We start from the raw sequence: 14509 nt of genomic DNA, 5'->3' as shown, positions 1-14509 counted from the left end.
CCCAAGGGAAGTCACAGTAGGCCTGAAAAACCCTCAATTTTTATCATGCTCTTTTAGACACAGTTGAGGAGAAAGTTTGTTTTTACTCTTTTAACTTTTATGAGACTGTCAGTCAGTACACTAATCAAAATCTTGGTATTTTTTATTTTTTGTATGTTTTGTTCCAGATTGCAGCAGGACCAGCTGCAGCAGGAGTTCCCCCACCTCCAGGGCCAATCCCACCCCCCCCACCACCACCCCCTCCTCCAGGGGGATGCCCACCACCCCCTCCACCCCCACTGCCCTGCTCAATACCCCCACCACCTCCCCCACCCCCTGGCCTTGGCCCTCCACCTCCTCCACCCTTCCCTGGGGGTCCTGGGATGCCCCCCCCCCCACCCCCACCTGCTATTAAATTGCCTTACGGACTGCAACAGAAGAAAACATACAAACCTGAAGTCGTCATGAAGAGAGTCAACTGGTCTAAGGTACCTGAGTTGTATTTGACACAAATGTCTAATGTGTGTCCTCTTTCCTCTTAATGTGGGTCAACTTTTACATGTGTCCCATTCCCTAGTTTCTTTGTTTCCCCTTCTTTCCTTAAATTCAGACTTCCTGTCTTAAAGTGGGTGTGGCATTTACAGAAACAGCCACAAGTAATTTTTCATCTTGCCTTGTAAGCAGTTAGTAAATTCCACTGTTCATGTCATGTAAAAATACTGCATACAGTAAAATATGAGGATATATGATTAAAGTATGAGTTTTGTTCTCTCTAAGACAAACCTCTCTTTAAACCCTTGGCAGTTTTGCTACTTTCAATTCATTTTTTTTTTAATCACAGCTGGAACACATGAGCTGAAGTAATTGTTTTATACTGAAGTGTCCTGGTTCGAAAAGCTTGCTTTTTTTCGTGGACAATGCAATCAGTCTAGCAGAAAGGTACAAGGGTACCAGATAACAAATCAAATAAATGTGTTTTATCCTTTATTGCTTCAGTCAAATTCAATCTGGAAGAATATTTCAGTACATGCAGTGTGCAAATGTGCTAGAATGTATCATCAGGTGTATATTTACTCATTCTTAAGTCAGTTTCCTGATGTAGTCTTCAGGCAGATTTTTCAGTTTGCAAATATTGAATACTTATTCAAAAATGTACATGAACAAAGGGATTATGTAATGACACAAAACTAAAAGGTTACATTTGCTTACTGAAATTTCGTACTGCTTTGTGTGGTTAGCATAAGAGTAATATTCTGTTGGAGAGCTACTCTTAAAATACACCTGCACAAGTTAGTTTTGCAAGAACCAATATATAACTGAGATTTAGGTTTCATGTAAACTCTGATGTAAAATATATATTTTCCTGCTTTGGAACTTTGAAGCTAATGGAGAGGTATTAAGAGAGTTGAAATTAGAGAAGAAAATGCATATACATATAATACAATGATTCTGGCCTTGATGTACAGTCCATTACATCTTTGTGCTGTTAGGCCACAGCATGGTTTGTCAAACTTATAGAACGCATGTTCTTAGAATTTTGTAATAAGCAATTATTTTTTTATTTCAAACACTTATGTGCACACACTTTTATCTGCAATAAAAGCTGGTGTATTTCATAGCATCTATAACAATTAATGCTGACCTCTTTACATTTTTATGAAGTCATCATTTGGCCATGGGAATTGTAAGAGATATGAGTTACATTCATTTAAGTAGTGCTTTAATTGTTTTTTTGTTTTTTTTTAAACACATGCATTTAAACCTGTGTGGAATCCCTTTGGGGGAAAACCTGCATAGAGAGTTTGTCTTTGTCTCCTGTGTCACTTATTATCAAAAGGTTTTTTTGAGTATCCCCCAGTGTGTAGCAGGTTAGACTGAGATGCAGAGAATACATATATATTATGTATACATTCTTTATATAATTTAAATAGATGCATATGCCAATCCTATTACATTTTATGGGCTTACACATACATATCCCTTTTGATAATTTATCAGATTGATATAGAATTTTAAATTGGATTTTTCTGTTCATGGTATAAATTTGCAATTATGAAGTTTATGTATTTTTCGAGGGTAGGTAATGTGAATAAGTGCTAGGACATCGATTTAGGTTTGGTTAGGTTTTCTATCAAAGAAAGTATTGCAGTGTTTCAATCTCTAAACATCAGCTCTATGCTAATAGGGAACTGCCGATTGGTAAATACATCTTAAATACTGCACAATTGAATACATCTTTCAGATGTAATGCATTCAGCTGAAGGGATGTTAACATATGCAGAGTCATCATTTTTTACATTGTTTTCTAGAGTTTAATACCATGCTTCCCAGCAAGAGTGCCTTCAGGCCCTGACAGGTGTGCCATAAAATCATGAGAAAAATTAAATAATAAACAAATAGATAAGAACAAAACTTGCATGTTTTTCAATGAAATAAGTGTCGGGCAAAATGACATAAAGATTGATGTGCCACAACATATTTAAAGTTATAAAGCCAAATTCACTACTGCTTTGACACATTCCTAATACATTATTTTACACTTTTTGATTATAAATGATTTCTAAGAGGGACACTTTTTAGCTACCTGTTCGACATTGTGGCCATTCCATGCTTTGCAACAACTTACAAGTTAAAGCTATTTAAAGCATCATTAAAGGTTTATAAAGTTTATATAAGTTACATATTAAACCATAATTAATAGCACAGTAATAAGCAGCATCTTATTATAAAGTGTTACCCTAATTTTTAAGGATGAGATTGACTAAAATAATTAATCTCAACTTGCTTTAAGAAATCCCTTGCAGCACTGTGGATAAGAATGCTGTAAGGCTACCATCTGAAATTATCCTCCATATGTTTTGCACCCATTTGGGTTATATAAAGTTTTGAACATGAATGACAATAGAGATGGGAACACCACTGCATTATTGGAAATCCATCTAAATATGCTTATATTTATAGAACTTAAAGGTAGGGTGTGCAATCTTTTCCAGAAACATTTTTTGTTATACTGGTTGAAAGTCTCTTCACATCCTGATAGAAATCAATAATTTAAGTAGTCTATATATATATATCTTCTGTGGAAGGGACAGGACTAAAAAAGGTTGGACCAATCATTGCGTTCGGTCCGAATGTAATGATAGGATGTCCTTCCTGTCAGTCAATCTATATTTGCATACCGCCGCGCAACTTGTTCGCGCAGACAATCACACGTCATCACCGCGGGAACCTTGACGCTGTGCAGAGCGAGCGCGAGAATGGAAGGGGAGCCGCAGCTACTATTTTTAAAAACATAATAACCGTAAATAAGATGTTTACGCTCGTTATTATTGTAATGTCTGACCTGTGAGTGAGACGTGAGCTAATCTGATTCCACCCGCACGTCTCCTCCTGCGCTGAGACTCTGCTCTGTGTGCGCATGTGTGATAGAGGGGGCGTGGCTTTGGAGACGCTCTGAAGCGAGGGCGGCTCTGTGCTTTCAGAACAAGCTGCTACTGCTGCCTCTCAGGACTGCAGACCCGGGCTTTTAGTTGTGTTTTTAACTATATTACTTTAGATGTGAGCAAGTGCCAGATTCCTAATAATATATAATGTTAATTTGTATGTTTTCAATAGCAAACAAAATATCTTTGCCCTGTGCAAATAATTATAAACTGTAGAATTGCAAACCATTACTTGGTATTTATCACTTGATGCATACAAAAACATCTATCTCTTTATATCAAGGTAGTTATAAGTAGATTTTATATATATATATATATATATATATATATATATATATATATATATAAAGTTTGAATATAAGTATAAAAGGATAGAGAGATGGAGATAGACAGGCAGAAAGACATAGGTGCACAGTACATCACACCTCATAAATATTCATAACGACCTGAGGAAAAGCAAAAACTCTAGCTGTAGTTTTAAACATGTAATACTTAATATAGCCATAATTGTTTGAACAAGCAGATGGATTTAAAAAGAAACCAGGCAACATTTTACTTATTTAATGATTGTTTAAAAGCATGCAAGTCTGCAATAAGACAGCAGAGAAGAAGAAAAATCATCATCATCATCCTCGTCAAAAAAAAAAAAAAAAAGCCAGGCTACGGCAAGACATGATTATGTGTTTATGTCCCTTATATAAAAGCAATTCATTTGAATTACATCGAGTAAACTGCCTCTCGAGTCTGAAAACTGTGTAGCAGTCTAATTGCACAGAAAATTGGTTTACGTTTTTCACGGTTTAGCAACAATGAGGTGCTATGAAATAGATTTAATTTCAGCATCTACATTTTGCCATTGTGTTGTATTTCTTGACAGTAGTGTTTACTGAACACTTTAGTTGTATGATAGGCAGGCCTTTGAAGAGAAAGTGTGACTTGCTATGGTGGCCTGCTCATCATATCTGTTGGATTTCTATAATTTTGTAAACAATTTCCAAAAGTTGAAATAATCTATTTTATTGAGTGAATTATTATATAAATTCTGAAATTTTTAAAGACTTTCCTGAACTCAGGGCCCAAATACATTTCATGTCATGACCCAACTCCCTCTCCCCATTGATACTTCACATGTATTTCTTGTTTATGACTCTAAAAGCACTACCATATCATGTCTAAGAAAAATGCTATATTATAATATATAGCGTGTGTGTGTATGTATATATATATATATATATATATATATATATACACACATACACACACACACATTCATTAACTGTGGCAGTGCTGAACTGCTAGTGGAACTGTGAAGTGTCAAATTCCATGTTCATCTTTTCTAATAGTAACTGATGCAAAAGTCTTCTTATAGTAGAGAAAATGTTGCTACCTGTCCATCATTGCAATACAGCAATTTCTTTTAAATAAAATAATAATGTTTCTTCTTATTAAGGAAAAACAAAAAACAAAAACCTCTGCTGCTTTCCTTTAAATCACCCACTGGAGACCCTCTCTAACAATAAAAAAAGAAAAAAACATGCATAGAAAGTAAAAGCAGCCAGGAGCGATAAAGCGAGGAAACAATTTTTTAGCATGTAACTGATTTTCAAGCAGCCACGCTGGAGATTGTAGCCTCGAGGTGTTGTAATGTAATTTCTCCTACGGTTAGAACACCTACACTTGGGAATGGAACAAGTTTACGGAAAAGTAAATGATTGCTCAGTCTGTGTCTAAGGCCGATGAACAGCATGAAATCTGCCAAGAACTTGTGCTCTTACTCCTCTGTGGACAGGATAGCAGCTTTACATCAGTTAAAATAGAACAAGGGTATTGTTCCTTTTGTTGTTGTTATTATTATTATTAATATTAATAATATTATTATTACTTTAGGACATGTCTGGCCATCATAGCTATTTAATAGTTATAGTTAAAAAAAAATAAAAAAAAATCCCAGGCACCTTTAACAGGGTACACTTGTAAAAAAATAAATAATAGTAAGGCTAAAAGTATTTATTACTTTGTGAAAGTTATTTGTGGATGGCCCAGGGCTTGCCAGAGTGGTGCTCTTTTGTGAAGGTATGAGGCACATTGGGCTGCTCCTGTACAGTGCTATCAGCAGTAATGTGGTTTATCAGCATAGCGGGTTAGGTGCTCTAATTAGTTCTGAGGGACTGGTCTGGATAAGATATGAACTACATGCTGTGTGTGTGTGAAATGGAGTGATTAGGTACATGCATATGTGTCAAATGTATGAGACTCTGAGGAAGCTTATAAAGGAGGAGGGAAAAAAATGGGCCAAGTAAATATGCACAATCTTATGCTGTATTTTAATAAGCTCTGCATCTGGGTTGTCTTGGCATACGCCAGTGCATCATTTATACAAAATGTCCCCTTTCGTAGGAAAAGGAGAAAGTGCTCTACTTACCTATCAGCCATAACAAATGAGCAGTTTAATTAAAGTTTTCATGTCCAAATTTGAAAGTTGTCCTCTAGTTTTAAATTGGGTCATTCGGCCATCTCTTCCCTCTTCCATCTATACCTGATCAACTACATCCAAGGCATATTTTACTCATTTGGGCAATGTTATTTGCACACGAGTGCTGTTGAATTCTCATCTTTAGGGAGATCTCTTACATGTAGAACGTCTTGGAGCTGTATGGCCCAGGTACTTTACTGATGGTATTTTATTCCGTTTTTTTTATATATGTATATGGAATCTAATTTGATTTCGTAAGGCCTTCATCTGCTGGAGTCTGAATGGCTTTCACATTAAGTTTGTGTCTGCAGAGCAACACAGAAACTGGAGTGTTCTGCTTCTTTTACAAGAGATTTAAAATATCAGTGGGAATATTTTGGATAGGTCTGAAACACCCCTGCTGAATACAACAACAACAAAAATAGGTGTCTTGTCTTGTTGCAAGCTGTTCATATGCATAGATGATGAGTCTCCTTCATTAAAACATAAGTGCATGGTTTTACATCCAAGTCTGTTGTCCCGAACGGCCTCCTCTGGTTGATGGCCTTTCTTATGTTCAGTCAGTTAAATAAGCAGCCACTGCTGTCAGCACAGCTGTAAGTGGACTTCATGCAGGGATATTCATATCACTTTACAGCAAATACCTGTTTTAAAGACAAAATGCCTCTTTCATTGCACCTGCCTCATTTACAAATGCCTTCTTTCCTTGTGATAGTAGTAATGACATATCCGGGCTAAACCTCTCAACATAAGTTAACTGGCTACAGAATAAAGCTCTCTCTAAAAACGATAACTCAAAGCAGTCATTAATGGAATTATAAAGAACTGAGCCATTGTACATAGTGCTCAATTATCACTGTAAACTCAACAATACATATTTCCTCTGTTCAACTGTTTGGCTGAAACACTTGACATGACCTACATCAAAATAACACTTGTAAACAAAGAGATTGTTTTATAGGCAGTGAGTTGAAAAAGGATTTCAATTTTCCTTTGGAGAATTTGATAACACGGATATTTAATTTTTGAGTTAATCAGTGGTTTAATATTCATAATTATTCTTTTTAGATCCTTTCAATTAATGGGAATTGCTAATTTGCTCAAAGACCATTTTAGTATGTATGTGTTTTTGTTGTTCATGCATGCATGTAAGCATGCATGTTTTGTTATTAACCATATTAGACGGTAAAAGTAAATTAGTCAGAGTAGACATTGTATTGCATCTATAAATCACAAATATATGTATTATATGTAATATGCCTTTTGCCAACTTCATTTTTATACACACATGCTTGCACACTTTATGGAGAAACCTTAACAGTTAAGTATTCAATGTTTTAGGAATGCTAATGAGTTGCAGTGATTGAACATTTAATTAAGTTCCTGTGTAATTTCAGATTGTGCCTCAGGAAATGGCAGAAAACTGTTTCTGGATTAAAGTCAAAGAAGAGAAGTTTGAGAGCCCTGATCTTTTCGCTCAGCTGTCCCTCTCCTTCTCCTCGAAGACTAAAGGTAACACATCGTCACGTCCTGAAGTCCTGGGGGGCTGCGATCACGGACTGCTTACTAAACAACACACACAGACACTCAATTTACGTGAAGGTGAAGTGAGCCTCACATATTTCCATTTTTGTGCTACAGTACAGCTGTCAGGTTTTTACTGACATTCTACAGTTCTACATTTACAAGAACTGTTTAGATCATTTAAACATTTCGTGTAGATCTTTGCCTGATGAAATAGGACCTGAAGACAAACAAGTTTAGCATGTGCATTTGATTCACCATTATAGTGGCTTTTGAAAATAGGCTTCCACTACTTATAAATGTACTTTATATGTGATTCAGCATTCACCCTTAGTTTACACTTTCATTCTGGAAGATGGTTAAAAAAGAAGGGGAGCTAAAGGTCTTTTTTGAAGATATGCATCCAGTGTCTGACTTACCTTACTTGTTGATTAGCACTGGCTTGGTTTGGGGGGTGGCTTTTACTGTGACAATGCCAGTCTATTTGATTTCTCTGACAGCATGTATCCCGCTGCTTTAATTTCCCAAAATGCACTGCATGGGGATCCCATGTAACACTGGGGCTGTCAGGCTCTGAGCCTGAATTTCAGCCTTTTGAGCCTTCCCATCTGTGGATATTCCCAGACTCTCCCAGCATCTTTTTGCTCTTTCACTGTGTGTTGGCAGATGTCAGCATACTATTCTCTACTGAAGAGATCCAACTAGACAGTCTAACCGTACAAGGATAAACTCTTGTGTTAAATTGAAACAAACAGCAATTTAACAGAAAGCTTTCTCGTATATATTTCACTTAATGCAAATCGAGAAAAGCAGCAGCAGAACCGTAACATAGTGCAAATGAATGAATTGCTGGCAGGCAGTTGGAGTGATAGGATTGTCTCTACAGGACAGTTATAGGAAAAGGCAAAAACAACTTCCATGTAGTTCAGATACTTGTTTTTACCATTACTGTGTACTAGAGTCAGTACATGTGTCAGAGAGACGACACTCAATACATATCTTTTATTTTTTTCATCAATCTCTTCAGGAGCCATTTGATTAAATACATTAATACCCCTTATCAAACAAAGCAAACAGACAAATAAACACGCAAATGAACTAAAAACCTTTAAATTAAAACGAATAAAACATTATCTCTAATTAATGTTGCAAACAATCAATTGAAAATTCCATTAACTAACACTAAATAACAAGAAGCATTCCTCTTGGTTTTAACTGCTGGCTCAGAAGACTCCAATTAGCAATAATCTTGCAGTGCCTTATCTAATGTTACATTACATAGATCAGCATTAGGTGCAATAGAGGTATATGGAGCTTTGCGAACGTGGTAAAACTTCATGTGTAACTAAATACAGCTTCAGATATTTTTCAATCAGTCACATCTGTAGTTGCCTTTCTCCTTGTTACAAATGAGTTCCTTAAGCACATGGAGAAATGACAAGGACCTCTGAATGCAGAACAGCATCTCAGATTCTCAAATTCCCATCAATATCTCCTGCAGGCTTGGTTACAGTACAGAATATCTCCTAAATGTAATGTATTATTTATATTCTTTGCCATCTTGGCAGTAACAGTCACAGTGTGGTGTAAATATTGCTTTAACTTCAAACCTGCTTTGAGGTACATTGTTTGTATATATGTATACATATGTTTGTGACAAAGGGAATACATTGGAATAGGTGGCACGGCACACGTAGGAGTTAACGTGCAGTAAATTGAACATTTTGTAAAAGATCCCTTGCTGGCAGAGTGTCTGGTTAAAGTTTTTATTCCATTTCTCACAATTTCATTACACGAATTACTGCCCAGATGTGTCCATTTCCCACATTGAAAGCATGCATTAGAATGAACACAGCTTTGTGATAAATGGACACTTTTAAGATGTATACTGTGCTAAAGGCTTAAAGATGAAAGGGGTTTTAGACATTTACAAAGGTTTCATATTCTTTCTGAAGCAATGTCTTTTTCTGTTGTTTGGTTTTGCATACATTGTCAATTCTGTACAATTCTTTTAGTCAATGAAATGCAGTAGAGGACAAAATTACCCTCTACTGCATTTCATTGATGGAAAGAATTGCTAGACGTGAATGTATCCGGATTTCTCTATGACTATATATCAGGCACCTATGTGGTATAAAGGACTCTGTGGTCTCTTATAATATTTTCGTATTCTCCTAGAGTGAAAATTGTATGCTTCTGGAGAGTTGGGTGTCATAAAATATTGACAAGCAGGTTAATAGTAAATATAAATGTATTTTTTCATGAAGGTTGTGCCTTAATTTTGGCAGTACATTGTTTGCCCCATTGATACTGCGTATTTCTGTGATTTGCCTGTGTTTAAAACGTTAAATTAATTGTTCCGTGGACAATGGAAGCGTGTCCTCTCAACAGAGAGAAGCTGTAAAAAGTGTGAAAAGCATATTGTAAAAGAGCTATCCCATGGGGGTTAGAAATATGTTGATGCCCTATAATTGCCTAGTGAATTTCCAATTTAACACTTAATTTGTACTAAGATGTTGATGAGGATAACTAGCTTAAACATGTTTGCAAACGAATGTATGAATTATTTTGATAATTTGAAAGAAAAAAAAAAAGATACCATGGAATAAACATGATTGTACAGGGTACTAAGCAGCACTAGTAAAACATCCTATTTGTATCAGTACAATACCAGTATTGACAAAGGGCTTCATAAAACAATTGCAGTTCGGATGTAAACATATTGATAAGTATATTAATTAATATTAGCTATAGTGTATTCATTCCCTCGTGTCACATATATATCTTCAGTTTGCAAACTTTTAATGCCAAAAGTATTCTGTAATGCATTTAATTGTAAGCCAGTTTTTATCAGAATGGATCAGCCATGTACTTAAATAAAAAACAATGTACCTTTTGTCTAAGAAATCTCACCTGAATGTATATCACAGCTTTCAACCCAGGGCTTTAACTATAGCCCGTAAATGTGTGAAAGAGCTCCCCAGATTGTAAAGCAGTAGAAGGTTAGTGTTGACCTGGGAGGCTGTGCATCTTGCTAGACTTGCTCTGCATTACCGAACAGAGGCAGGGGGGAAATTCTGGTTTTTCTTTGTTTAGGCTGTTCTTTTATGCTTAAATCTGTTCCGCTGTGTAATTTGAAATTTGTTTTATTGTTTTCTTTTTTATTTTTTTTACTCCCTTGCCTAAACTCTTTGCATTGTTATATCAATCAATGGTTTCACTGCCGTTCTGCTCGAGGGATCAAATAAGATGCACTTGTCGATTGACCATGCAACACAGACTACTGCATTTGAAAAGCAATTTTGTAGCAGGGCTTTACTGTGCAGTTGGAATAAGATTGATGTTGGCAAACCCTTTTTTTTTTTTTTTTTTTTTTAATAGGTTTTCTCTGCAGGCAATGTAGACTACTAAATATATTCTCAGAGATGGGGATACCTTCCTGAAAAGATCAACTAGTTTTGAGCATTATCCCTTTGGGGGTACATTAAATGAACTACCTCAGGCTCTGCATTAGACTTGAAACAGTATTTACAGTGGTAACCAGTATTTACAGAATCAAATCAACACATTACAAGGTGTAATAAGCAATGATGTTTCAAATTAATGGTTAATAAGTTAATTAAAGAACAGACTGGAATAACTGACGGAGACAATTCAATTTTGAAAACTGCTGCAATAAAATGAAAATTGTAAATATGTACATATAGAAATGAACACATCAACTGTAGTGTCGATCCTGTATCCCATATACTAGAATACAGTAAATTTGAGGATTTTCTAAAGACAATCCATAAGGTATTACTAGTAAAATGAATCTGAAGGCTTAGTTTCCATTCAGTAAATGTGTTATGTAATGGCAATATTAGAAATACATATATACATACGTACATACATTACTTACGGTACATACATACATATATAAGGAAGTAAACCAAATCAGTTACTAAGTAAGCTAGTATCACTTTCAGTAAGTGATATAACCAAAAATAGAGTTTTGAGTTCAAAAACTAAAAAAAATAATCTGAGATAGAGTTATTTTTCTCTGTAATATATTTGATGAACTATGAATTCTCTAGCTGTAAAGTAACCATATTTCGTAATGAAACCCACCTTCAGCTTCAGATAGCCTTAAATTGGCTCTGGCCTTGCACCTCAGGTTTTATTGAAGGTAAGGCAGTCCGCTGGCTAGATCTTATATTTCTTAATCACCTTCACCAGTAGAGTGGAATAAAGCAAAAAGGTTGACATCTCTTTAACTCCACCGAGGCAACGCTACAGCACCACACCACAAACACAAACATGCACGCTCTGCATTGCACGCACATGCAGGTATATTGTTTTAAAAAGACTGGAAGACCTTGCATTTGTGGAGGGAGAGTGTGGGAGAGAGCAAGAAAACTTTTTTTTTTTTTTTTTTATCTGAGCTGTATAGATTTTCATGTTTGCTTGTTTGCCGAGATGCAATGAAATAGTTATTTGACTCTGTTTTCTCCTGCTCTTTTAATCCCCCCTAAGTTATTATCTTCTTTTTTAAAGCTTCTGTTATGTGCCTGTATTCTAAAGCACATATATTTATTTCTTTTTAAGTGGTAGGATTTAAATTGTGAAGAAAATACAATACTCTTTTCTGGGACAGATTCCATTGCTACACAAAAGGTGTTCAATTGTACATGTTAAAGTAAAATGGCGCGTGGCAGCTGCTTCTAAAACACTACCGGATCTCAGCTTCAGTTGGAAGTTATGTGCGTTAGACTGGAGACAGAACTCCACCAATCTGCTTGACAATGCCTTCTAATGCAGTGAAATAGGATCCAAAGGGGACCATTCATCTCGTATACTATCACTTACTGTATGGCATTCTGATGGAGTGATACAAAACCGTTTCGGAATTATTCTAGATGGACTGCAAGAGGCTGTAAATTGAGTGGTATGTGCAAAGAAAGGGTGATAATTTTTCTGGTTAAGAAACACCAAAGAGCGGTCTAATGAAGATTTATTAAAATAATTGGCCTGTCACTGAAGCCTTAATTTATATAAAGAGAGAAATTCTAGGTTACAGTTGACCCTACAGCTAAGGGTCATGGACACTTTTCACTGAGCCTTCCAGTATAATAATGACTCAAAAGCTCTGTTAATGAGCCCACCCTCAGCAGCACCCAGATTTTGCAGAAGAAAAAGTAACTTTTCTTTTGACAGAAGAGATTTTTTTTTTGCACACATATTGAACATCTTAATGATTTATGGCTTAAATATGACCTGAAATGTATAAATCAGTCTGTATGCAGGTATGAAAAGCCTTGTATTTTAAAAAACAAATGTATTTAGTTTAAAATAAAAATAAAACGCCTTTTATCAATACTTATTTTTTAGTTATGCTCTGCATCTGTTGTTCTAGTTACTGTAGTCTCTATAAATGTCTTTATAAATCAAGCATTTAAAAAATATTATGTTTAATACCTTCTCTTCCTAGTTTCTTACTTAAAACAAGCATATTTTTTGTAAATTAAGGTAAGATATTTTCACATTATAGCCATTTGTTTCAGGAATAGTGCACTAATTAATTTTAATAGTTGCTTTATTGTTCCATGTTTTTGAATTTTTACAAAAGTTTTTTTCTGGGTGTCTGATAACTATTAATGGATGATCTATACAGAGAATTTACGATTGCATTTTTAAGACCTATTCTAAAACATTCACAGACAGATCTTTGGCCTTGGTAAAGCCTAATGATCAATATGACAGGAAACCAAATAAAAATAAAACACATTATCCATATACATGTATGTATGTATGCCTATGTTAGATTTAGGCCTTTATGTCAGGCTTCTTTTATTAATAACAAACTATAATGCAGATTTCACCTTTGTAATTATGATTTCAGTTTGTTGTGTGGTTTAGAATGAATGAGGAGTCTTATTTCACAGCTCCATTTTTTAGATGCAGTCTCTGAGAAGGAAAATACAATAATGGATAAACAAGAACTATGCAGAGTCATAAATCAAAGTTTAATTTCATTGTTTGTGAGTGACACATTATATATAATTGGAACATGAAATACTGTTGAATCATGTGCAACATAAGTCATTATTTTCTTTCAACAACGTTATGCGAAAGAAGGCTGTTTGATTCCCTTAATTTAAAGCCACAGTAAGTGGAAGAAATGAATAATATAGATGCAAGTCAAGTGTCAATGGGGTGAATGTGTTGACAGAAAGCTCCTGTTTTTGGACTCCATATCTCTGCCGAGATTCGATCTCGTTTTAGTTATAGGACTCTCTTACAAAAGCAAAAAACAATCTTGTTTTATTTATTTTTTATTGAAGTGCAGGAAGATTACAACATACCATAACAACACCAGATTAAAGTTTTTAGTTTTTTTGTTTTGCATATTTGAATTAATTTGTGCCTGTGTTTTGTAGTAGAATTTTACAAAAATGTCATAATTCCTGACAGGCTTTACAAGTATTAATCAGAAAGAAGTGTTGTTTTGACGTCTGAAGGAAAAAACAAACAAAACAACAACAAAGTGTGACATTTTACTCAGATGTATATATAATACAGAACACACTGCTGTCATATGGGAGTGTTCTGATTATAAATATGTTGCTTCCAGACATTTATTACCCTGATCTCTAGTGCCATTTGGAGAGGTTCAGCCCCACTTTCTCCACATGCGTCTCATCTTCTAAAAGCAGAAGGAAGCCTAGCATTACCTTTCTTACAGGTCGCATTTGAAACGCCCCGGCTGACCTGTCATCTTCAGATTGTTGGCTCATTCCTCGTCTGTTACTCAGGCAAGGTGATCTGATCCTTGTGATCATCAGTCACTTTTCACCCACCTTCTCGCACTGCCGCACAGCGGGCACATTAGCCTCCGCTGAAGAACGTGCTGGTGGTCACCAACAGCGCCTGCATCCCTGCTACAAAGCGCACAAGCAGGAAAATAATGACCCAGCTCCATTCCCTTTCTAGAAGCAGTAATGATCGAAGCAGTGGGTGTTTAGCTTTGGCTGTGGCTCCCTAATAATGCCTTAATAAGTCTTTTAACACTAGGCTGAACTGATTTGTGATCAAAAGCACTCCCACTTTG

The 14509-nt window shown here is 35.6% G+C and overlaps 1 protein-coding gene across 6 annotated transcripts in view; it reads left to right on the top strand.

Moving 5' to 3' along the window:
* diaph2 (diaphanous-related formin 2) overlaps positions 1 to 14509 on the top strand; it is a 501500-nt gene that overhangs the window by 186780 nt on the left and 300211 nt on the right. For all 6 annotated transcript variants that reach the window (XM_066715009.1, XM_066715013.1, XM_066715012.1 and 3 more), the window contains 2 exons: positions 168 to 467; positions 7293 to 7407. In XM_066715009.1, coding sequence (XP_066571106.1) covers positions 168 to 467; positions 7293 to 7407 — 415 coding nt within the window. The remainder of the gene's footprint in view (positions 1 to 167; positions 468 to 7292; positions 7408 to 14509) is intronic.

This window comes from Amia ocellicauda, chromosome 10 (genome assembly GCF_036373705.1).
Source record: "Amia ocellicauda isolate fAmiCal2 chromosome 10, fAmiCal2.hap1, whole genome shotgun sequence".
Classification (NCBI taxonomy): Eukaryota; Metazoa; Chordata; class Actinopteri; order Amiiformes; family Amiidae; genus Amia; species Amia ocellicauda.
Note: the sequence above shows the minus strand (reverse complement) of the source record. Positions and strands in the feature narration are given on the sequence as shown.